At 37.9% G+C, this 26,090-nt stretch overlaps 1 protein-coding gene and 1 long non-coding RNA gene across 10 annotated transcripts in view; one reads left to right on the top strand and one right to left on the bottom strand.

Moving 5' to 3' along the window:
- The window catches only part of ENPEP (glutamyl aminopeptidase), a 78,963-nt gene extending 70,721 nt beyond the window's left edge, over nt 1–8,242 (top strand). Inside the window, exons 19-20 of the mRNA XM_027543833.1 lie at nt 6,332–6,410; nt 7,443–8,242. Coding sequence (XP_027399634.1) covers nt 6,332–6,410; nt 7,443–7,589 — 226 coding nt within the window. The 3' untranslated portion in view covers nt 7,590–8,242. The remainder of the gene's footprint in view (nt 1–6,331; nt 6,411–7,442) is intronic.
- The window catches only part of LOC113894026, a 124,848-nt gene that overhangs the window by 82,466 nt on the left and 16,292 nt on the right, over nt 1–26,090 (bottom strand). For all 9 annotated transcript variants that reach the window (XR_003511443.1, XR_003511442.1, XR_003511444.1 and 6 more), the window contains exon 2: nt 11,231–11,373. This is a non-coding gene — a long non-coding RNA (uncharacterized LOC113894026). The remainder of the gene's footprint in view (nt 1–11,230; nt 11,374–26,090) is intronic.

The following is a 26,090-nucleotide window of genomic DNA, read 5'->3' as shown; positions in this document are numbered from 1 at the left end:
TCATTGTTATACCTCTTAAAAAATTAAGAAATAGAAAAAAACAGGTTTGTATTATCATAAAAGTCAAAAACAGTTGACCTTAAATCTATTAGACATGAAGTTTAATTTTTTCAGGACAAATAAGTTAATGACTATTTCCAATGCTAGTTCTAAACCCTCTCCCAAGGCTTTTAATATTTCTTCATAGTCTGATAATCTAATTCTCATGTGATATTATTTCAAGTAGCCTAAAACATAAAATCATATAATAACCATATGTCAGACACAAACAAAAAAGCCCAGTATTAATTATGGTTAATTTGAAAAAGTATAATTTCCCCATTAAAATTGGATAAGACAAATTAAACAGAAATGAGATAAGCTTCAGTCAAATATTTTCAAACTCTTAAACATTTTCCAGACTTCAAAATGAGTGGTTTTACTGCCTCTATTTCTAAATAATTTATAGTCATCTTAAAATAGTCTGCTTTTTTATAAAGCTTTTGCTTTATGATTTTTATGACAGCTGATGACCAACCACTAACGTCCTTTCCAGTTTGAGACTTAACCACAAAGTTCCAAAAACACTTCAGAAATTATTACTTGCTTTTATTTATTCCACTAAACAAATATTAAATCAGATATTATTTTTATATAATTATTTTTCAAAATATTTAAGATATAATTAAATCCTTTTTTTAGTTTTTAAAATAATCAATATGATAAATATACAGCATATTTCCCCTTAAATGGTACATTCTATATGGTATTAGTTTCTTGGAATAAACATAGTTATATTAAATGTTGAAATATGACTGAGAATTAAAAATAACATCAAAGAAGCCTACTTAAAGACATAAAAAGATATCCACAATATAGGATAATGTAAAAAACAGCAGATTATAAAAACATATGTTTAATATCACTCCATTTCTGTAAATAAACAAACATCCATGGAAAAATGACTCAAGGGAAAACAGCTATGTGACAAAAGGGATTATTTTTAGGTGGTGTGATTATGGGTGATTTCTGTATCCTTATTTTTACTTCTCTGTATTTTTTGCAAAATAATATACACCCATTTTATGATAAGAAAATTGAAATTTTAAAAAAGGAAATCACATTAAGTTCCTGTAATGATATTTTACAGATTTGAAGAAAGTCTGTTATTACAGCTAACGGTTTTTCCAGTGATTTTCTATAATTTCTACAACATTTCTCTTCTGTTTTATTCTTTGTGACTAAAAATTAAAGAATATATTTAGAAACTAGTAATGAATAGATTGAATAAAAACTGCAACTACCCATATAAATTCTCAGTCATATTTCAACATGTAAATACATCTTAGTTTATTTAGCTAATCTCCATCTGTTGGATAATAAAATTGTTTGAAATTTTCCACTGTATAAATAATGTACTAATGAACATCTTTGAAACTGAACTTATTTGTTGTCTTTGAACGTCCTTGACAATTTCCTTAGGATACAAATAATAATAGAAACAATACTGCTGAGTTAAAGGATGGATTCATTTTTCGATTTTCTGATGAATATTGCAAAACTGTCTTCTAGAACAAACTTTACTATTAACTTGGCCTATTTTCCAACCCTTGCCAATACTCAGTGCTATCATTTAAAAATATTCTTATTAATTGAGTACATGAAAACTGGTATCTCATTTTAAATAATTCTTTCATTCAATAAATATTATGGAGCATATACTATGTGCTAGGCTCCGTGCTTGGCACTAAAGGTACAATAGTGTACAAGGAGAAAAAGATCTGGTTCTCTGTTTTCATGGAGTTTAGAGTCTAATGATGAAGAGCAATATTAAGTAAAGTGAAAGTGTTAGTCATTCAGTCGTGTTCGACTCTTTGTGACCCCATGGACTGTAGCCCACCAGGTTCCTCTGTCCATGGAATTCTCCAGGCAAGAATACTGAAGCAGGTAGCCATTCCCTTCTCCAAAGGATCTTCTCAACCCAGGGATCAAACCCAGGTCTCCTGCACTGCAGGCTGATCCTTTACCATCTGAGCCACCAGGGAAGCCCCTAATAGTAAGCAAAGAATCAAATAAATACATGTATAATTAAAACTGTAATAACTACAGATAGAAAAGTTTCTGGGTACACTGAAAGAGTGTAATGGGGAAACTGACCAAGTCAGGAGAAGTTGGAGGTTAAGGGCTTCCCTAAGGGAGTGATGACTGAGCTGAATTCTGAAAGATGGGCAGGAGTAAATTAGATGAACAGGAGGTGAGCGTTCCTGGCTGAAAAGAAGAAAGCTAAGGGCTAAGCTTTTGGGGATCACATTAAGATTTGGACTTTTGTTCTAACAGCAATGATAAGTCACTACTGAGTTTTAAGTAAAAAAGTAAAAATTATCAATTTTGTTTTCAAAAGAAAGCTCTAGTGGTAAAGCCTAAATGGGAAACATGAGGAAAGCAATTATAGACCTACTGGAGTAATCCTAATAAAAGATGGTTGGTAGATTATACTGTGGATATAATGATAAAGATGAAAAGATAAGAACAACCTTTAGAATTAGAAGTTAGAAAGGTAGATTAGAAGTTAGAAAGCTTATTCAACTTATATGCAGAATACATCGTGCAAAATGCTGGGCTGGATGAAGCACAGGCTGGAATCAAGATTGCCGGGAGAAATATTAATAACCTCAGATATGCAGGTGACACCACCCTTATGGCAGAAAGCAAAGAGGAACTAAAGAGTCTCTTGATGAAAGTGAAAGAGGAGAGTGAAAATCCTGGCTTAAAGCTCAACATTCAGAAAACTAAGATCATGGCATCTGGTCCCATCACTTCATGGCAAACAGATGGGGAAACAATGGAAACAGTAAGAGACCTTATTTTCTTGAGTTCCAAAATCACTGCAGATGGTGTCTGCAGCCATGAAATTAAAAGATGCTTGCTCCTTAGAAGAAAAGCTATGACCAACCTAGACAGCATAATAAAAAGCAGAGACATTGTTTTGCCGACAAAGGTCTGTCTAGCCAAAGCTATGGTTTTTCCAGTGGTCATGTATGGATGTGAGAGTTGGACCATAAAGAAATCTGAGTGCTGAAGAATTGATGCTTTTGAACTGTGGCATTGGTGAAGACTCTTGAGAGTCCCTTGGATTTCAAGGCAATCAAACCAGTCAATCCTAAAGGAAATCAGTCCTGAATATTCATTGGAAGGACTGATGTTGAAGCTGAAACTCCAATACGTTGGCCACCTGATGTGAAGAACTGACTCATTGGAAAAGACCCTGATGCTGGGAAAGATTGAAGGCAGGAGGAAAAGGGGATAACCGAGGATGAGATGGTTGTATGGCATCACCAACTTGATGGACATGAGTTTGAGCAAGCTCCGGGAGTTGGTGATGGACAGGGAAGCCTGGCATGCTGCAGTTCATGAGGTCGCAAAGAGTTGGACACAACTGATCCACTGAACTGACTGAGATTAATAATGGGAGGCAAGTGAGGTGACAAAAATAAAATGTCTAGATTTCTAGAAAAGATAAAGTTTTCAGAAGAACAGTGAGTTCAGGTATGTGTGTGTGTGTGTGTATGTGTATATATATACACATATATACACACATTACTGAACTATAAGGAAGCTTAGGGCTTAGGTGAAAATGTTATTGAAAATGGTATATCATGGAATTTAAACTATTTTAGGAAAAAAGTGAAAGCAAAGGAAAAGCTGATGATCCTGAAGAAAGTAGGGATAGAGATGCTCAATCCAGATAAAGTCAAAGAATGAGGGTAAATTATGTCATGGAGCATACATAAATTAATGATTTTAGAGGTAGAGTACTTATGGATGATCACAAAGTATGATGATGGAAATTGGTGGCTGGAGTTGAGTGGAGAAAATAGCATTGGAAATCAGGTCAAGAAACTAAGGAGGTAAGCTGTTTTATCTTCATCTAAGTGGACCTTGAAGTCATAACCTGGAGTAGAAAAGACAACTAGGAGTCAGATGCCAAAGTGTATCATAAATGAGATGAAGGGGAATAACCTGAAGAAGCAGAGGGTCTTAAAGAGTGAAGGAATAATGGTTTGTAATCCATAACAGGGAGCATGATCACACCAATTCCTTTTCTGACCTGGTGCTATGGAGGATACAGGAAAAGAAACATTCTCCAAATGAGTAGTGGTATTCCCTGTAAAGGGGTAGTTCCAAAGGGCTAGGTGAAGGGTTTGAGAGGTTGGGTGACGCTAGAAGGCCAAGTCAGGGGCAAGGAGGTACATATATGACAGGTGCAGTGTCATGCCTGAGTCTTACATTTTGGATAATGACTCATGATATTCAGTTCAGTTCAGTTACTCAGTCGTGTTCGACTATTTGCAACGCCATGAATCACAGCACACCAGGCCTCCCTGTCCATCACTAACTCCTGGAGTTCACTCAGACTCAAGTCCATCGAGTCAGTGATGCCATCCAGCCTTCTCATCCTCTGTCGTCCCCTTCTCCTCCTGCCCCCAATCCCTCCCAGCATCAGAGTCTTTTCCAATGAGTCAACTCTTCGCATAAGGTGGCCAAAGTACTGGAGTTTCAGCTTTTAGCATCATTCCTTCCAAAGAAATCCCAGGGCTGATCTCCTTCAGAATGGACTGGTTGGATCTCCTTGCAGTCCAAGGGACTCTCAAGAGTCTTCTCCAACACCACAGTTCAAAAGCATAAGTAAAGGGAAATTGTTTGCCTTAGACTTCTAAGAAAATAAAGACAAAAGACATAATGGATTTAAATTCAGTGGTGTCTGTGATAAGAGTGATCACTGGACCTAGGATACCAAAATTGTGGATAATCATTAGAACATTTCATCTATTTCCATTGGGTACATTTTCTCTTTACATTTCTTTTGCAAACTGATGATTCATTCCTTTGCTAATTTCATGTTGGCATATTTCTCCCTATTACCAATCTGAAAGGGCTTCCCTCGTGCCTCAGTTGGTAAAGAATCCACCTGCAATGAGGGAGACCTGGGTTTGATCCCTGGGTTGGGAAGAGCCCCTGGAGAAGGGAATGACTACCCACTCCAGTATTCTGGCCTGGAGAATTCCATGGACTGTATAGTCCATGCGATCACAAAGAGTCAGACACGACTGAGTGACTTTCACCAATCTGAAAGGGCTCTTTAATATAGTCAAAATATTTGCTCTTTTAACAACAAAATAATAAATTTTTACTTTTAATTTTATGGCAGGCTTCCTTTCACATAAATTTTTTAATGTGTATGTGACAAACTATTAGTTTTTATCTTCATGATTTCTGCTTTTTGTGTGATACTTTTTAAATGTAAAATTTCTCCTCCTGTTTAATTCTTTATATGTTGATATATTGCCTTTATCCTTTCCCAACATTCCAAACATTCAAGGTTTATAGATAATTCTTGTGATTGTTTTTTTTACACTGTGATTAACTGGGATGAAATTTTACCTGTATCACTGTCATTTGCATTTTGGTTTGTAAGGATACTTGTGATTCTTACTTTTTAAGAGAGAAAAATGCAAAAGGTATAGGAATAGAATATAATCGCTAAAGTGCTATCTTTGCACTTAGCTTCAAATGTCTTTGCTTAGCAGGCTGATACAGATCATAATGCCAAATATGCAAGTAGCCAATAAAGCTTTATGGAAGCAGAATAAATAGCCTATATTCAAATTTCTGTATCTGTAGGAAGACACATCGATTATTAGTTAAGATAAAGGTGACAGAGCTATTCTGCTGTAACAGACACACAGAAATACAGCAGCTTAAAAGACAGAAGTAATTATCTCACATTTGGATCGGTCTCCTGAAGTGAGCATTCCAAGGTGTTAGGGTGGTTGTGCTCCATGAAGCCTAAGGCCTTATTCTGTGTAGTTGAAATCTGGAAGAAGGGGAAGGAAAAAAAGAAGATCGAAGGCAAGCAATTTTCCTTTACTTCCCTAACAAGAAGATGGAAGTTGCACCTACCACTTCTGTTTATGTTCCATTGATGAGAACTGGATCACCTGTTTGCACCTAGCTAGGAGGAAGGCTGAGACAAGTAATCTGACTACGGTTCTCATGTGTGTAGGAAAAAGGAGAACAGATTTGGGGAATATAACAACCAGCCTACCATTTCTGGGAAAGTGGTGTGGATCTGTCTACAAAAAAAAAAAAAAAAGTGAAGAAGTTGCTGCGAATTTCTCCTGAATAGAATTATTTTAAATTAAATAAGTTTACTTATTGTTTTATACTTACTGTACTTTGAAAATTACTTTAAAAAAACTCTCAAAATAAAAAGGACATGTCTGCATCTAGAGGAAAGATTTAAAGTTCTGAGAACTTATGTAGCCTTTTCCTCCCCTAAATTTCTCTTCAGGTATACACTCAATAACAGAAACCTTGGCCGGATTGTCACTATAGCAGAGCCATTCAACACTGAACTACAACTCTGGCAGGTAGGAAGATAAATTCCTCTATACTTGTCAGGGAAGGAACAGAATTAATTTTTTTTCAAGTAGAAATGATATTTTCTCTATTCAGATCCCAGAAGACTGGGAAAAAGTAATAATTCTTATATATAATTAAATGTACATCTATTTTTTTCTAAACTAAAAAAATTTCAAATAACCAAGAGATAAAGTTTAAAAGTTGAGAAAGGTGAAGCCTGGGGAGGCTTAGGCTCATAGTCCTTGAGACCATACAGTTCAGCAAGCCATGAGCAGTCCATCTCCCCTTTCCAGGTAAGTGTAATCCTGGGATAAGCTGGTCAAGATTTGATTCCTTTCAGAACTCATAGTTTTGGAATTTCAAAACTAAGCCCAAATCTTTCAGATTTCGGATACCTCAATTCCTGTGGGGTGGAGGGGGGGTAAGGGCATGTTCATTAACGTTAGACAGAAATTGTACGAATTTTCAGTATCTGTTTAAGATATTGGAATGTTACATCCTTCTGTAAAACAAAATAATTCTTATTTTTGTAAATAGCAGATACTACTATGGTTAAGTTTGGGAGAGGGTTTTGGAGGGAAGAGGGAAAACAAACCAAATTTAATAGAGATTTTTTGACGAGCCCTCAGTGAGTGAACTGAAAGTATATAAAACACTCCAGACTCTTGGAACAAAAGGCTAATAAAGCCATCATTCCACAGTACAGACTTCCCAGGAAACACCTTGGGAGAACGTGCAGAAAACTGAGAAACTTGCAAAAGCAAAGAGAGCATGCCAGCCACCACTGTGCTGCTCTCCTTCCCCAGTACAGCAGGGCCTCTTTTGCGGCACATGCTGCCAGGCATCCAAAGCCATGGGTAATGACTACCAATCTGAGAGATGGGCTCAATCTGAATGATGCATCAGAAGATGTATCTTAATGTTGTTCAGTGATACTGAATTTCCAGCAAAGAAGGAAACAAACCCAGAATGTAAATAAAATCCCCGAAGAATACGTGGGCTTAAAATTACTTTCTTAATTATTGCTTTCTCTTTTATAGATCAAGAGCTTTTTCGAAAGATATCCTGAAGCTGGAGCGGGACAAAAACCTAGGGAGCAAGTACTGGAAACAGTGAAAAACAATATCGAGTGGCTAAAACAAAACAGGGACACCATAAGAAACTGGTTTCTTGATTTGAATGGTTAATGTGTCCAAATATCATATTTTAATTTTGTGACTCTATTGTTTCTCTGTTAAATATTTGGTGGCCTAATTTACAAGCACTATGGAGGGAGTTTTATATATAGATACTGCTTTCACCAAGTACTGTGTTTATATGTCTTGCAAAGCTTTTAAATTGTCCCATTTTGTTTATGAAGGAAGATACTAATGGAGTAGTTAATGTACTCAGGGATTTCTTCTAAGCATACTTCATAGGAGATTCTTTACAAACTGAAGATAATTTAATAGCCATTTTAAGGTCTTTAAATATCATTCTTTGTATCCTAAATCTGTGAAAATAGAACAATTTGGTCTTAGCTTTATATTTTTAGTACCAAAGAAGCACCACTTAATCTTCTGTCTTGAATGATTTTTAAAGTTTAAATACCAGTACTGAGGGACCAATATTACCATCTTAATCTTTATTTTATTATTCAGAATTACACAGATCTAACATCATTGTATTCACACGTGTTTTACTCTTTTAAATCCTATCAAAGTAACCTGGGGTTAAATTTTACTCAAGGATTGCATGAATTAACCAAAGAAATACCTGACTCTTACCTTTGTTATAAAATCAACAAAAGAATTTTCCTCTCCTTTTTAAAATAAATCTGAATGATTACCTTGAAAAAATGCATTGTTTTCCAGTGTTCCTTTACTCTTGAATAATGACTGTAGCACTCCCCAAATACTTTCAGTTCAGTTCTGTCGCTCAGTCGTGTCCGGCTCTTTGCAACCTCATGAATCTCAGCATGTCAAATACTTTAGCAGGAGGCAATAAGATTCAAGAACCAAGTCTTTTTCATGCTTAGTTTTTTGTCATCCTGCTCCATTCCCTACAAAGTTCCTTCAAATAAGCTATGAAATTAAGGGGAAGATACTGCTTAAATCCTACATGGATTTTAGAGGAAAAGGGCTAAATAATTGGAAACTTATTAGGAAACAGAGAAGGGTGATCATTCCATAAAACTAAATGGAATTAGAACTTAGCTTTGATCTTACCTAGCAATCCTTAAGTGTGAATATAAGGAAACCCATGGATGTTTCCAACATGACTCTGCATATCTGAGGATATATCTTCTTAGATATAACTTTAATGTGCAAACCCTTATATCCTAATCCATACAGAATCAGTTCAGTTCACTTCAGTCGCTCAGTCGTGTCCGACTCTTTGCGACCCCATGGACAGGAACACTCCAGGCCTCCTTGTCCATCACCAATTCATACAGAATCAGATCAGATCAGATTAGATCAGTCGCTCAGTCGTGTCTGACTCTGTGACCCCATGAATCGCAGCACGCCAGGCCTTCCTGTCCATCACCAACTCCCGGAGTTCACTCAGACCCACGTCCATCAAGTCAGTGATGCCATCCAGCCATCTCATCCTCTGTTGTCCCCTTCTCCTCTTGCCCCCAGTCCCTCCCAGGATCAGAGTCTTTTCCAATGAGTCAACTCTTCTCAGGAGGTGGCCAAAGTACTGGAGTTTCAGCTTTAGCATCATTCCTTCCAAAGAAATCCCAGGACTGATCTCCTTCAGAATGGACTCGTTGGATCTCCTTGCAGTCCAAGGGACTCTCAAGAGTCTTCTCCAACACCACAGTTCAAAAGCATCAATTCTTCGGTGCTCAGCCTTCTTCACAGTCCAACTCTCACATGACCACAGGAAAAACCATAGCCTTGACTAGACGAACCTTTGTTGGCAAAGTAATGTCTCTGCTTTTGAATATGCTATCTAGGTTGGTCATAACTTTCCTTCCAAGGAGTAAGCGTCTTTTAATTTCATGGCTGCAGTCACCATCTGCAGTGATTTTGGAGCCCAGAAAAATAAAGTCTGACACTGTTTCCACTGTTTCCCCATGTATTTCCCATGAAATGGTGGGACCGGATGCCATGATCTTCGTTTTCTGAATGTTGAGCATACAGAATAGCACTGATCAAATTTATATTCGTGATTTGACTAAAGACATCAATTTTGTAGGAGCTGGTGGCAAGAACATGTTTAACATGGCACTTGATGCCTAGTAGATCCACAACACAAGTCCAATAGACAGAAAAGGTAGTAAATTAGTATGTTCCAATCTGCTATATCTAGAAAATCTAAATTTATTTGGAACCTTCAGAAGTATAATTTAAGATTGGTTTGATGATAATTGAAACATATGGAAACAATCAAAACCCTAGCTTTGACTTTACATAAAAAATATTCCCTAATCAAGGACTCTCAAACTTTGTAAACTTTCCTATTGCTGTCTCTTAATTTTTACTTCTCAATCCACATAGTTAAACTTTCAAAGTCAAATGTAGACTGGGGGGAGGAGGGGGAAGACAAAAAAAGACGATATTTTCAGGCTAAAACTTTTAAATTATTGTTTTAAATTACTTCAGAAGAAAACCACATTAACATCATAAATCATCAGGAACAACAACAAAAAAATCCCACTATCCTCATGGGGATTAACACCCTAACTTCAAATTGACCACAATCAAAACCAGCACTTGAAGTCTATGTATTGTTCCAAGTGGATAAATAAGGAAGTGGGATGTTTTATCCTTCTGCTTTATGCAATAAATTCTTTAAAAAATTTGAAGGAGATGGTACATGAAACAGATTCCCAACTTGCCTATAAGTCATTCTGCCTCATTCCACTCTAAGCATTAAAACTGAGAATGAATTGTTTAGTTCTATTTACCCCATATGAAAAAGAACTGTGCACACTTCGTTATAACTCCAGTAGCCAATCAGGCCCTTCACAAACAATGTCTGGTTTTTAAAGGCTGATAACCAATAGATAGATCTATGCCAAGAAGAGTTTGCTACTGTGCTTTTTTGATTTTGTCATGATTTTTACAGGGAAAAATTTTAGTATGTTGTATCCAAAATTAAACCACAATAAACCATCAACTTTAAAGAATTAACAGGAAGAAATGATCAGCAAAGTCATGTAGCAAGAAGCAGGGCCAGTAATAATTATTGCCTCCTTCTAGGCAGTTTATTCCTATATTGCAGATCACTGCTGTGCACCCACACAAGTGTAAACTAGGAGCTTATATAATAAACTAGGACATATAAGTAGCAAGCAGGGAAGTTCTGGGGAGCAGAGATATACAGCTAGGTTGAAGGCAATGTTACTCCTACAGTTTACCCTTCATGTAGATAAAGTGTTATTCCAAAAATAGATAAATACAAGGTGGGAAGAGAAATCTCAAATGGTAATTCTCAAAGGGAGAATAAGCAGGGAACAGAGGAAGAAGAGTAGAATAACCAATGAAACTTCCAAAACTGCTAAATAATAGTGACAGTAACAATAATAACAAGTTCCTTTCCAATACCAAGCCCTATTCTAAACACAAGTACTCCACATACATCAATTTCTATATTTGAACTTTACAAAAACCCATGAGGTTGGTACTGTTAATATCCCCATTTTACAGATGGAGAAACAGACAGAGAAGTCACACAACTTGCCCAAGGCCAAAAAGTTAGTGTCTGGCATGAGGCATGACTTGAACCTAGTTTATCACCAGAATCAACATACATACCCACATATTAAAGTAGAAATCCCTGAAGAGATTCCATTATCTTACCCCATTGTGAGATAGTTCAACATAGGTATGTGACTTACTTTGGCTGGTCAAATATTGATGAAATTGATGTGTGTCAATCTCAGGCTGAAATGTGCAGAGTCAGCACATGGTTTGCCACATTCTCCATTTTTCTTCTGCCACTAGATCCAGCAATGTTCCAGATAGAGGCTGTTCTGTTTGCCTGAATTTCAGGAGGAAAACAATAAAACCAAAAATCAGTTCTTTGAAAAGAACAAAAAAAAAAAAACACAGACAAACCTTTAGCTAGTATGATCAAGAACAAAGTGAGAAAACTTAAATTACTGAAATTAAGAATGAAAGAGGAGGCATCACTATCAAATTTACAGAGATAAGAAGAATTAAAGAGAACTCTATGCATAGCCATACACCAACAAGTCAGATAACTTAGATTAAATGAAAGAATTCCTAGAAAAACACAAACTATCAAACTGACTCAAGAAGAAACAGACAATCTAAACAGACCTATAACAACTAAAGAGATTGATTTAGTCGTTAAAAACAAAAACTTGCCACAAAGAAAAGCCCAGGACCAGATGGCTTCGTTCAGGAATTTTACCAAATATTTAAAGAAAAATTAGCACCAATCCTTCACAAACTTGCAAAAAATAGAAAAGGAGGGAACACTTCTCAATTCTACGAGGTCATTAACACAATGATACCAAAACCAGGCAAAGACATCACAAGAAAAAAATCCCCCAAACTACAGATCAATATCCTTTTTTAATATATGCACAAAGACTCTCAACAAAATACTTTTACTAACAAACCAAATCTGGCAACAAAGAAAAATGATTAAAGACCATGGACAAGTGCCAAGTGGAATTTATCCAAGAATGTAAGATTGTTTTGACATACGAAAATCAATCAATGTGATGTACTATATTGATGGAATAAGGACAAAACCCACATGATCAATCCCATGGTGCAGAAGAAACATTTGAAAAAATCCAGAACCCTTTCATGATAAAACCTTCAACAAGCTAGGAATAGAAGGGAACTTCTTCAACCTGAAAACAGCATCTATGAAACACCAACAGCTAACATCACACATACAGGTGAAAGACTGAATGCTTTGCCCTTAGATCAGTAACAAGACAAGGATGTGCTTGCTTGCAACTTAACACTGGAGTGGAACTCTTGCAAAGGAAATTAGGAAAGGAAAGGAAATAAAAGACATCCAGGGCTTCCCTGGTGGCTCACTGCAGGAATCACGAGTTCCCTCCCTGATTCAGGAAGATCTCACATGCCATGGAGCAACGAAGCCAGAAGGCCACAACTACTGAGCCTGTGCTCTAGAACTCGGCAGCTGCAACTACTGAAGCCCGTGAGTACTAGAACCCATGCTTCTCACCAAGAGAAGCCATGGCAATGAGAAGCCTGCTCGCCACAACTAGAGACTAGCCCCTGCTCACTGCAACTAAAGAAAAGTCCATGCAGCAATGAAGACCCAGCACAGCCAAAAATAAATAAAATTTTAAAATTATTTTTTTAAAGATATCCAAATTAGAAAAAAGAAAATGATCTTTATTATCAGAGGACATGATCTTGCACATAGACTATCCTAAAGAATATATGCACACACACATAGACGATTACCTAAATGAATTCAGCAAAGTTGCAGGACACAAATTAATTGCATTTCAATACACTAGCAATGAAAAATAAGAAAATAAAATTAGTTACATTCCAAGACCATCTAAAAGGATAAAATACTAAGCAACAAATTTAACAAAAGAAGTCCAAGACTTGTAGACTTAAAACTAGGAAATATTGTTTAAAAAAATTAAAGATCTAAATACATGGAAGGACATCTCAGGTTCATAGATTGGAAGACATAATATTGTGAAAATGGCAATACTCCCCAAATCTACAGATTCAACATAATCCCTAAAAATGTCACCTTGCTTTTTTGCAGAAACTGAAAACCTGATCATAAAATTGATATTGAAATGAACACAGAATAAACAGAAGAATCTTCAAAGTAAGAACAGGTTGTAGAACTCACATATCTCAAATTTAAAACTTACTACTCAACTACAATAATCAATAGAATATGATACTGCCATAAGGAGAGACATATAGGTCAATGGAATAGAATTGAGAGTCCAGAAATAAATACTTACATATATGGTCACTTGATTCTTCACAAGACAATAATAATGTATAAAGACTCTTTTCAATAAATGGTGCTAGGATAACTGGATATCCACACGCAAATAAAATGAAGTTGGAACACTTTCTTACATCAAACACAAAAATTAACTCAAAATACATCATAAACCTAAAAGCTAAAACTACAAAAGAACAAAACAAAACAAAAAACATGCAAGTAAATCTTTGTGATCTTGGATTAGGCAATGATTTCTTAGTCATGATACCAAAAACATAAACAACAAAAGAAAACAATAGATAAATTAGTCTATATCAAAATCAAAGACTTTATTGCTGCAAATGATACAGTCAAGAGAGTTATAAGACAAACCACAGTACCAAAGAAAATATTTGTAAATCAAAAATCCTAATTAGGGACTGGTATGAAAAACAATACTGCATAAGAACCTGGAATGTTAGGTCCTGGAATCAAAGTAAATTGGACATGGTCAAGCAGATGGCAAGAGTGAACATCAACATTTTAGGAATCAGTGAATTAAAATGAATGCGAATGGGTGAATTTAATTCAGAAGACCATTACATCTACTACCGTGGGTGAGAATCACTTAGAAGAAACGGAGCAGCCCTCATAATCAACAAAAGAGTCTGAAATGCAGTACTTAGGTTCAATCTCACAAATGACAGAATGATCTCAGTTAATTTCCAAGGGAAGTCACAGTAACCTAAGTCTATGTCCCAACCACTAACGCCAAAGAAGCTGAAATTGAACAGTTCTATGAAAATCTACAACACATTCTAGAACTAACACCAAAAAATGATGTCCTTTTCATCATAGGGGATTGGAATGCAAAAGTAGGAAGACAAGAGATACCTGGAGTAAAAGGCAAGTTTGGCCTTGGAGTACAAAATGGAAAAGGGCAAAGGCTAACAAGTTTTGCCAAGAGAACATACTGGTCACAGCAAAGTCCCTCTTACAACAACACAAGAAATAACTCTACACATGGACATCACCAGGTGGTTTATACTGAAGTTAGATTGATTATATTCTTTGCAGCTGAAAATAGAGAACCTCTATACAGTCAGCAAAAACAAGACCGGGAGCTGACTGTGGCTCAGACCATCAGCTCCTTATTGCAAAATTCAGGTTTAAATTGAAGAAATTAGGGAAAACCACTAGACCATTCAGGTATGACCTAAATCAAATCCATTATGATTATACAGTGGAGATGATTAGATTTAAGGGATTAGAGCTGGTAGGCAGACTGCCTGAAGAATTATGGACAGAGGTTTGTAAATTATATAGGAGGTGGTGACCAAAACCATCCCCAAGAAAAAGAAATGCAAGAAGACAAAGTGGTTATCTGAGGAAGCCTTACAAATAGCTGAGAAAAGAGAAGCAGAAGGCAAAGGAGTAAGGGAAAGATATCCAACTGAATGCAGAGTTCCAGAGAATAGCAAGGAGAGATAAGAAAGCCTTCTTAAGTGAACAGTGCAAAGAAATAGAGGGATACAATAGAATGGGAAAAACTAGAGATCTCTTCGGAGAAGGCAATGGCACCCCACTCCAGTACTCTTGCCTGGAAAATCCCATGGACGGAGGAGCCTGGTGGGCTACAGTCCATGGGGTCGCGAAGAGTCGGACACGACTGAGCGACTTCACTTTCACTTTCCACTTTCATGCATTGGAGAAGGAAATGGCAACCCACTCCGTGTTCTTGCCTGGAGAATTCCAGGAATGGGGGAGCCTGGTGGGCTGCTGTCTATGGGGTCGCACAGAGTTGGACACGACGGAAGCGATTGAGCAGCAGCAGCAGAGATCTCTTCAAGAAAATTGGAGATACCAAGGGAACATTTCATGCAAAGATGGGCACAATAAAGGACAAAACAGCAAGGACCTAACACAAGCAGAAGAGGTTAAGACGTGGCGAGAATGCACAAAAGAATTACACATAAAAGGTCTTAATGATCTGGATAACCATGATGGTGTGGTCACTGACTTAGAGCCAAACATCCTGGAGTGTGAAGTCAAGCAGGCCTTAGGAAGCGTTACTATGAGTGGAGGTGGTGGAATTCCAGCCTAGCTATTTCAAATCTTAAAAGATGATGCTGTATAATAGGCTTCAGTTGCATCCACCTCATTAGAACTACATGTTGATGTATGGCAAAACCAATACAATATTGTAAAGTAATTAGTCTCCAATTGAAATAAATGGATTTAAATTTAAAAAAAAAGATGATGCTTTAAAGGGTTGCACTCAATATACCAACAAATTTGGAAAACTGAGCAGTGGCCACAGGACTGGAAAAGGTCAGTTTTCATTCCAATCCCAAAGAAAGGCAACACCAAAGAATGTTCAAAATACTGTACAATTGCACTCATTTCACATGCTAGCAAGATTATGTTCAAATCCTTCAAGCTAGGCTGCAGCATCAACTGAGAACTTCCAGATGTTCAAGCTGAATTTAGAAAAGGCAGAGGAACCAGAGATCAAATTGCCAATATCTGCTGGATCACAGAAAAAACAAGGGAATAAAAAAAAAAAAAAAAAAAAAAACACTACTGTTTTATTGACTACACTAAAGCCTTTGACTGTGTAGATCACAACAAACTCTGGAAAATTTTTAGAGATGGGAATTTCAGATCCACTTACCTGTCCCCAGAAATCCATATGCAGGTCAAGAAGCAACAGTGACAACCAGACATAGAACAATGGGTTGGTTCAAAATTGGGAAAGGCGTACACCAAAGCCGTATATTGTCACATTGCTTATTCTACTTCCATGTAGAGTACATAATGAGAAATGCCAGGCTGGATGGCTCATAAGCTGGAATCAAAATTGCCAGGAGAAATATCAATGACCTCAGATATGCAGATGACACTACCCTAATGGCACAGAGTAGCTAAACAGCCTCATGATGGTGAAAGAGGAGAGTAAAAAAGCTGGTTTAAAACTCAACATTCAAAAAACTAAGATCATGGCATCCAGTCCCATCACTGGATGGGGCAAATAGATGGGGAAACAATGGAAACAGTGACAGATTTTATTTTCTTGGTCTCCAAAATCACTGTGCACTGGTGATTGCAGCAATGAAACTAAAAGACACTTGCTCCTTTGACAAACCTAAACAACATACTAAAAAGCAGAGGCATCACTTTGCCAACAAAGGTCCATATACTCAAAGCTATGGTTTTTCCAGTAGTCATGTACGGATATGAGAGTTGGACCATAAAAAAGGCTGAGCACCAAAGAATTGATGCTTTTGCATTGTGGTGCTGGAGAAGACTTGCTGTCCCTCAGACAGCAAGGAGCTCAAACCAGTCAATCCTAAAGGAAATCACCCTGAATATTCACTGGAATGACTGATGCTGATACTGATGCTCCAATAATTTGGCCACCTGATGCAAAGAGCTGACTCTTTGGAAAAGACCCTGATGCTGAGAAAGATTGAGGGCAGGAGAGGAAGCGGGCAACAGAGGATAAGATGGTTGATGGCCTCACCAACTCAACGGACATGAGTTTGAGCAAACTCTGGGAGATAGTGAAGGACAGGGAAGCCTGGCATGCTGCAGTTCATGGGGCCTCAAACAGGCAAACACAATTTAACGAATGAATAAACCAAAAATGCAGAATATATAAAGAACTCTTACAACTCCACAATAAAAAGATTACCCAATTAAAAATGGGCAAAAGATTTGCATAACTACTTCTCTAAAGATAGACATATATCCAATAAGTACATGAAAACATGCTCAACATTATAAACCACTAGTGAAATGCACATTAAAACCACAGTGAGATACCACCTCACACCCACTAGGATGGCAATAATAAAAAAGATAGACAATAACAACTGTTGACAAGGATATGAAGAAATTGGAACCTTCATACATTGCTAGTAGGAATTTAAAATGCTGCAGCTGCTTTGGAAAACAGTTTGGTAGTTCTTCAAAATATTAGAGTTACTATAAACCCAGCAATTTTACTTCAAGATATATACCCAAGAAAAATGAAAACAAATATCCACACAAAAAGTTGTATGCAAATGTTTATAGTAACATTATTCATAATAATCAAATGAAACAAATCAAATTATGAATGAATTTTTAAAAGATGGTATATACCTGTAAGGAAATATTACAGAAGAGGAATGCTTCTAATACATAACACATATGAACCTTGAAAATCATAACTGTACACTTTAAATGGGTGAATTTAATGGTATGTGTATGTTTCAATAAGATGTTTTTAAAAGTCACCTAGAAATTGAAAAAAAGAGAAGGAATATCTCCAAATATACAAAATCAAAACTTTTTTTTTTGCCTACCAGATCAACCAAAACTAAAGAGACTGAAAATTCACTGTTGATGAAGGGATGGTTCGAAAATAGACCTCTCACCAATGGTGGTAGCAGTGTGGATTGGAACAGTGTTTTAAATGGGAATTTGGTAACATATTTTATAATTTTAAATATGCTTTTCCTTTGAGCCAGCAATACAATTTCTAGAGGTTTATCCTTTAGACGCTGTATAAAAATACTTGCATGAAAAAAAAAAATACTTGCATGATATACAGGATGAAAGGATTTTCACTGCAGAGCTCTGAAAGTGAAGAACCTATGGCAGTTTCTAAGATTGTTAAACAAATTATGATGCTCCCTTAGACTAGAATAGGATACCAGCATTCATTCCCATATGCTCTACCTTCTCTTCCATTATGGCTAAGCTCCTAGTTAGGGCCAGTGTGTTAGGTCTCATCTTTGTTCAACTTCTCAAAGCATGGTACTAGTAAATAAATCTGTGTTCTCTCTCTTACACTATCAGTGTTTCCTTATCTACTACATTCTTTGCATCAGCAGAGAACCATGCTATTATTTCCCCCAAAATTAAAATATTCCACCCCCCAGTCTCTTAACCCTATTTTTCTTTCCTGATCTCTCCTTCTACTCACTGAAACTTCTCATAAGAGTAATCCATGCTTGTTTAAAGAATTTAGCAGAAACTATCCGATTTTAAATGTGTATGCCATCAGACCTAGCAATTCCACTATTAGGGATACCTTTTAGATAAATACTTAAGAGGTATTCATTTATGTTCAAGATTTTATAAGAATAAAAGACAAAAACAAAACAAAACAGAGTTGTCTAGGCTCATCTAAAATTTCTTCCTTGAGCCCATTCTAACTGGGCTTTCATCCCCACTATTCCTCATAAACTGCTTCCTGAGGTCAGGACTTGCTAAATTCAAAAATCAATTCTCAAAACAATTCTACAAAAAGCCAAGATAATAGTGTCCAAATATACAGCTAACTGATATGACTTAATCCAAAGTTAAACTTTAAGACTTCTAGACAAATGAAATGGACTATATACTCTTCAGATAACCTCTCAAAAATACTACTTTCAATGTTTTGATGTTTTATCAAAGTTTTGATGTTTTATCAAAATAGTAGTGAGTTGGAGTACAGATTTCCTCTCTTGCTACTTGAACAGTCAAATGAACTGAGGGAAATGTCAAATTTCCTTCAAATTGAAATACATCTTCAATTTATCTTGAAGTGTTGATTGCAAAGCTATATTAATTAAAGTTATAGATTTTATAATTCTGTATCAAGAGGTTCCCCGCCCCCCCCCCCCCGCCCCCATTGGAAGATGGCTGAGGAGGGGGCTTAGCAATTCTCTCGTTACATCTTTTACAGGCTAAAACAATTGGAGCCATGTTCTACATCCAGTAATTTTGGTACCTTAATAGTTAGCCAGTATGTTAACTAGTTGCAAAATTACTGATTTGGGGAAATCTTACCTTTGTTCTACATTTGAAGTGTAAGTGTATTCAGACAGCTGCATCTCAACTTCATAAGAATATGAAGCAATCCAAGTCTACGCCCCAACCAGTAATGCTGAAGAAGCTGAACGGTTATATGAAGACCTACAAGACCTTTTAGAACTAACACCCAAAAAAGATGTCCTTTTCATTATAGGGGACTGGAATGCAAAAGTAGGAAGTCAAGAAACACCTGGAGTAACAGGCAAATTTGGCCTTGGAATATGGAATGAAGCAGGGCAAAGGCTAATAGAGTTTTCCCAAGAGAACACACTGGTCATAGCAAACATCCTCTTCCAACAACACAAGAGAAGACTTTACACATGGACATCACCAGATGGTCAACATTGAAATCAGACTGTTTGTATTCTTTGCAGCCAAAAATGGAGAAGCTCTATACAGTCAGCAAAAACAAGACCAGGAGCTGACTGACTGTGGCTCAGATCATGAACTCCTTATTGCCAAATTCAGACTTAAATTGAAGAAAGTAGGGAAAACCACTAGACCATTCAGCTATGACCTAAATCAAATCCCTTATGATTATACAGTGGAAGTGAGAAATAGATTTAAGGGACTAGATCTGATAGAGTGCCTGATGAACTACGGACGGAGGTTCGTGACATTGTAGAGGAGACAGGGATCAAGACCATCCCCGTGGAAAAGAAATGCAAAAAAGCAAAATGGCTGTCTGGGGAGGCCTTACAAATAGCTGAGAAAAGAAGAGAAGTGAAAAGCAAAGGAAAAAAGGAAAGATATAAGCATCTGTATGCAGAGTTCGAAGAAATAGCAAGAAGAGATAAGAAAGCCTTCCTCAGCGATCAGTGCAAAGAAATAGAGGAAAACAACAGAATGGGAAAGACTAGAGATCTCTTCAAGCAAATTGGAGATACCAAGGGAACATTTCATGCAAAGATGGGCTCAATAAAGGACAGAAATGGCATGGACCTAACAGAAGCAGAAGATATTAAGAAGAGGTGGCAAGAATACACAGAAGAACTGTACCAAAAAGATCTTCATGACCAAGATAATCACGATGGTGTGATCACTCACCTAGAGCCAGATATCCTGGAATGTGAAGTCAAGTGGGCCTTAGAAAGCATCACTACAAAGTTAGTGGAGGTGATGGAATTCCAGTTGAGCTATTTCAAATCCTGAAAGGTGATGCTATGAAAATGTTGCACTCAATATGCCAGCAAATTTGGAAAACTCAGCAGTGGCCACAGGACTGGAAACAGTCAGTTTTCATTCCAATCCCAAAGAAAGGCAATGCCAAAGAATGCTCAAACTACTGCACAATTGCACTCATCTCACACGCTAGTAAAGTGATGCTCAAAATTCTTCAAGCCAGGCTTCAGCAGTACATGAACCGTGAACTTCCCGATGTTCAAGCTGGTTTTAGAAAAGGCAGAGGAACCAGAGATTAAATTGCCAACAACTCTGCTGGATCATGGAAAAAGCAAGAGAGTTCCAGAAAAACATCTATTTCTGCTTTATTGACCATGCCAAAACATTTGACTGTGTGGATCACAACAAACTGTGGAAAATTCTGAAAGAGATGGGAATACCAGACCACCTGACCTGCCTCTTGATAAATCTATATGCAGGTCAGGAAGCAACAGTTAGAACTGGACATGGAACAACAAACTGGTTCCAAATAGGAAAAGGAGTACGTCAAGGCTGTATATTGTCACCCTGTTTATTTAACTTATATGCAGAGTACATCATGAGAAATGCTGGGCTGGAAGAAGCACAAGCTGGAATCAAGATTGCTGGGAGAAATATCAATAACCTCAGATATGCAGATGACACCACCCTTATGGCAGAAAGTGAAGAGGAACTAAAAAGCCTCTTGATGAAAGTGAAAGTGGAGAGTGAAAAAGTTGGCTTAAAGCTCAATATTCAGAAAACGAAGATCATGTCATCTGGTCCTATCACTTCATGGGAAATACATGGGGAAACAGTGGAAACAGTGTCAGATTTTATTTTGGGGGGGCTCCAAAATCACTGCAGATGGTGACTGCAGCCATGAAATTAAAAGACGCTTACTCCTTGGAAGGAAAGTTATGACCAACCTAGATAGCATATTCAAAAGCAGAGACATTACTTTGCCAACAAAGGTTCGTCTAGTCAAGGCTATGGTTTTTCCAGTAGTCATGTGTGGATGTGAGAGTTGGACTGTGAAGAAGGCTGAGCACCGAAGAATTGATGCTTTTGAACTGTGGTGTTGGAGAAGACTCTTGAGACTCCCTTGGACTGCAAGGAGATCCAACGAGTCCATTCTGAAGGAGATCAGTCCTGGGTGTTCTTTGGAAGAAATGATGCTCAAGCTGAAACTCCAGTACTTTGGCCACCTCATGTGAAGAGCTGACTCAATGGAAAAGACTCTGATGCTGGGAGGGATTGGGGGCAGGAGGAGAAGGGGACGACAGAGAATGAAATGGTTGGATGGCATCAGCAACTAGATGGATGTGAGTGGCCTGGCGTGCTGCACTTCATGGGGTCACAAAGAGTCGGACACAACTGAGTGACTGAATTGAACTGATGTCAAATTTACAACAATGCTTATCCCTGAGTGATGTAAATGATTCCTATCCAAGAAATTAAAAGTCTAGGTATAAGAATCAATAAATGATCAAAGAAATGTATACTATTCCTAAAGATTTATCCACAATATGATGACAAGGAGATTCAATGATCTGATTTTTCAGAAAAGTCTAAATTTGAATTTTATCAAGAAGGAAGCTATAAAAAATTTTAGACAAAATTCCAGGTAAACTAACACATGCATAATTTGGGGTAAGTAACTTTGGCCACCTCATGCGAAGAGTTGACTCATTGGAAAAGACTGATGCTGGGAGGGATTGGGGGCAGGAGGAGAAGGGGACGACAGAGGATGAGATGGCTGGATGGCATCACTGACTCGATGGACGTGAGTCTGAGTGAACTCCGGGAGTTGGTGATGGACAGGAAGGCCTGGCATGCTGCAATTCATGGGGTCGCAAAGAGTCTGACATGACTCAGCAATTGATCTGATCTGATCTGATCTGAAAAGGCTGTGCTTTTTTTTTAAATTTTAAATATAAAGCAATAAGCTATACTCTGGATCCAGCAATGATTAGTCAATGACTGTCCATAAATTATGAAAGTTTAGCTTAAACATTTAAATTAAATGTGCAGTCATAACTTGAGAATAGCACAGAGTAACACAGGATCTACAACTTTCAGAGAAGTCAGTGGATGGTGACTGCACCAATGAAATTAAAAGACACTTGCTCTTTGGAAGAAAAGCTATGACAAACCTAGACATAATGTTAAAAAGTAGAGACATCACTTTGCTGACAAAGATCCATATAGTCAAAGCTATGGTTTTTCCAGAGGTCATGTATGGATGTGAAAGCTGGACAGTAAAGAGGGTGAGCAATGAAGAATTGATGCTTTTGAACTGTGGTGCTGGAGAAGACTCTTGAGAGTCCCTTGGAGAGCAAGAAGATCAAACCAATCAGCCCAAAAGGAAATCAACCCTGAATATTCCTTAGAAGGACTGATACTGACACTCCAATACTTTGGCCACATGATGTGAAGAGCCAACTCATTGGAAAAGACCCTGATGCTGGGAAAGATTGAAGGCAGGAGGAGAAGGGGATGACAGGGGAGGAGGTGGTTGGATGGCATCATCGACTCAATGGATGTGAGTTTGAGTAGACTCTGAGAGATAGTGAAGGACAGGGAAGCCTGGCGTGCTGCAGTCACGGGGTCTCAAAGAGTCAGACATGACTTAGCAACTGAACAACAGCTATACAGTGTCCTAGAGATCACTGGAATGTAATCTAAATTCATTCACCAAATTCATTTTCATGTAACACTGCCTCAGAATCTATCCTAAATTCTGGTTCTACCTGCCAGGCTTAGATTTTCTCATGTGGATGTTTTTATTTTCACATATCTTGTTGATAATGGGAAAGGAGAGTCTTTATTTTGAAACAAAAGGAATAAGGTTTAAGTATACAAGACCCAAGGTGGGCACTTGATTTCATATACAACTTACAGATATGGCCATAGTTTTAGCTGTGCATTATTTGTTAACTTGCAGTCTTTTTCATCCATACACTGTCAATCAGTTAAGTTCAGCTGCTCAGTTGTATCAGATTCTGTGACCCCATGGACTGCAGCATGCCAGGCTTCTCTGTCCATCACCAACTCCCGGAGCTTACTCAAACTCATGTCCATCGAGTCGATGATGACATCCAACCATCTCAGCCTCTGTCATCCCCTTCTCCTCCCACTTTCAATCTTTCCAGCATCAGGGTCTTTTCCAGTCAGTCAGTTCTTTGCATCAGGTGGCCAAAGTATTGGAGCTTCAGCATCAGCATCAGTCCTCCCAATGAATATTCAGGACTGATTTCCTTTAGGATGGACTGGTTTTATCTGCTTGCAGTTCAAGGGACTTTGGAGAGTCTTCTCCAACACCACAGTTCAAAAGCATCAATTCTTCAGTGCTCAGCTTTCTTTATAGTCCAGCTCTCACATTCATTCATGACTACTGGAAAAACCACAGCTTTGAATAGATGGACCTTTGTTGGTAAAGTAATGTTTCTGCTTTTTAATATGCTGTCTAGGTTGGTCATAGCTTTTTTCCCAAGGAGCAGGCATCTTTTAATTTAATGGCTGCAGTCACCATCTGCAGTGATTTTAGAGCCCCCAAAATTAAAGTCTCTCACTATTTCCATTGTTTCCCTATCTATTTGCCATGAAGTGATGGGACTGGATGCCATGATCTTAGTTTTTTGAATGTAGAGTTTTAAGCCAACTTTTCAATTCTCCTCTTTCACTTTCATCAAGAAGCTCTTTAGTTCCTCTTCACTTTCTGCCAAAAGGGTGGTGTCATCTACATATCTGAGGTTATTTATATTTCTCCTGGCAAGCTTGACTCCAGCTTGTGCTTCATCCAGCCTAGCATTTGGCATGATGTACTCTGCATACAAGTTAAATGAGCAGGGTGACAATATACAGCCTTGACGTATTCCTTTCCCAATTTGGAACCAGTCTGTTGTTCCATGTCCAGTTCTAACTGTTGCTTCTTGACCTGTATACAGATTTCTCAGGAGCCAGATAAGGTGGTCTTGTATTGCCATATCTTTAAGAATTCTCCACAGTTTGTTGTGATCCACAAAGTCAAAGGCTTGGCATAGTCAGTAAAGCAGAAATACATGTTTTTCTCAAGTTCTCTTGCTTTTCTGATGACCCAGCAGAGGTTGGCAATTTGATCTGTGGCTCCTCTGCCTTTTTAAAATCCAGCTTAAACATCTGGAAGTTCTTGGTTCACGTACTGTTGAAGCCTGGCATGGAGAACTTTGAGCATTACTTTGCTAGCATGTGAGATGAGTGCAGTTGTGCAGTAATTTGAACATTCTTTGGCATTGCCCTTCTTTGGGATTGGAATGAAAACTGACCTTTTCCAGTCCTGTGGCCACTGCTGTTTTCCAAATTTGCTGGCATATTGAGTGTAGCACTTTTACAGCATCATCTTTTAGGATTTGAATTAGCTCAACTGGAATCCCATCACCTCCACTAGCTTTGTTCCTAGTGATGCTTCCTAAGGCCCGCTTGACTTTGCATTCCAGGATGTCTGGCTCAAGGTGAGTGATAACACCATCATGGTTATCCAGGCAATGAAGATCTTTTTTATATAGTTCTTCTGGCTTCCCTGGTGGCTCACATAGTAAAGCGTCTGCCTGCAATGTGGGAGACCCAGGTTCAATCCCTGGGCCAGGAAGATTCCCTGGAGAAGGAAATGGGAATCCACTCCAGTACTCTTGCCTGGAAAATTCCATGGACGGAGAAGCCTTGTAGGCCACAGTGCATGGGGTTGCAAAGAGACATGACTGAGCGACTTCACTTCACTTTACTTCTGTGTATTCTTGCCACCTCTTCTTAATATCTTCTGCTTCTGTTAGGTCCATACCTTTTCTGTCCTTTATTGTGCCCATCTTTGCATGAAATGTTCCGTTGGTATCTCCAATTTTCTTGAAGAGAGCTCTAGTCTTTCCCATTCTATGGTTTTCCTCTATTTCTTTGCATTGGTCATTGAGGAAGGCTTTCTTATCTCTCCTTGCTCTTCTTTGGAACTCTACATTAAAATGGGTATATCTTTCCTTTTCTGCTTTGCCTTTCACTTCTCTTCTTTTCTCAGCTATCTGTAAGGACTCCTCAGACAACCATTTTGCCTTTTTGCATTTCTTTTTCTTGGATGGTCTTGATAACTGCCTCCTGTACAATGTCGTGAACCTCCGTCCATAGTTCTTCAGGCACTCTATCAGATCTAGTCCCTTGAATCTGTTTGCCACTTCCACTGTATAATCATAAGGGATTTGATTTAGATCAAAGCTGAATGGTCTAGTGGTTTTCCCTACTTTCTTCAATTTCAGTCTGAATTTGGCAATAAGGAGTTCATGATCTGAGCCACAGTCAGCTCCCAGTCTTGTTTTTGCTGACTATATAGAGCTTCTCCATCTTTGGCTGCAAAAAATATAATCAATCTGATTTCAGTACTGACCATCTAGTGATGTCCATGTGTAGAGTCATCTCTTGTGTTGTTGAAAGAGGGTGTTTACTATGATCAGTGCGCTCTCTTGGCAAAACTCCATTAGCCTGTGCCCTGCTTCATTTTGTACTTCAAGCCCAAATTTGCCTATTACTCCAGGTATCTCTTGACTTCCCACTCTTGCATTTCAGTCCCCTATATTGAAAAGGGCATCTTTTGGGGGTGTTAGTTCTAGAAGGTCTTGCAGGTCTTCTTAGAACTGTTAGGTAGGTAGAATAGGAAAAAGGAGTCCAAAATGGCGGTGGCTAAAAGACAAGGGAAAAGCCCACAAAAATAGAACAAAGGAAGGCCAAAGGAAGGTCCGAGGACCAGAGTGAGGACTTCAGGTAGAAGAAACAGTACT

The sequence above is a fragment of the Bos indicus x Bos taurus genome, chromosome 6 (assembly GCF_003369695.1).
Source record: "Bos indicus x Bos taurus breed Angus x Brahman F1 hybrid chromosome 6, Bos_hybrid_MaternalHap_v2.0, whole genome shotgun sequence".
Lineage (NCBI taxonomy): Eukaryota > Metazoa > Chordata > Mammalia > Artiodactyla > Bovidae > Bos > Bos indicus x Bos taurus.
This window is presented reverse-complemented; position numbering and strand designations above follow the sequence as displayed.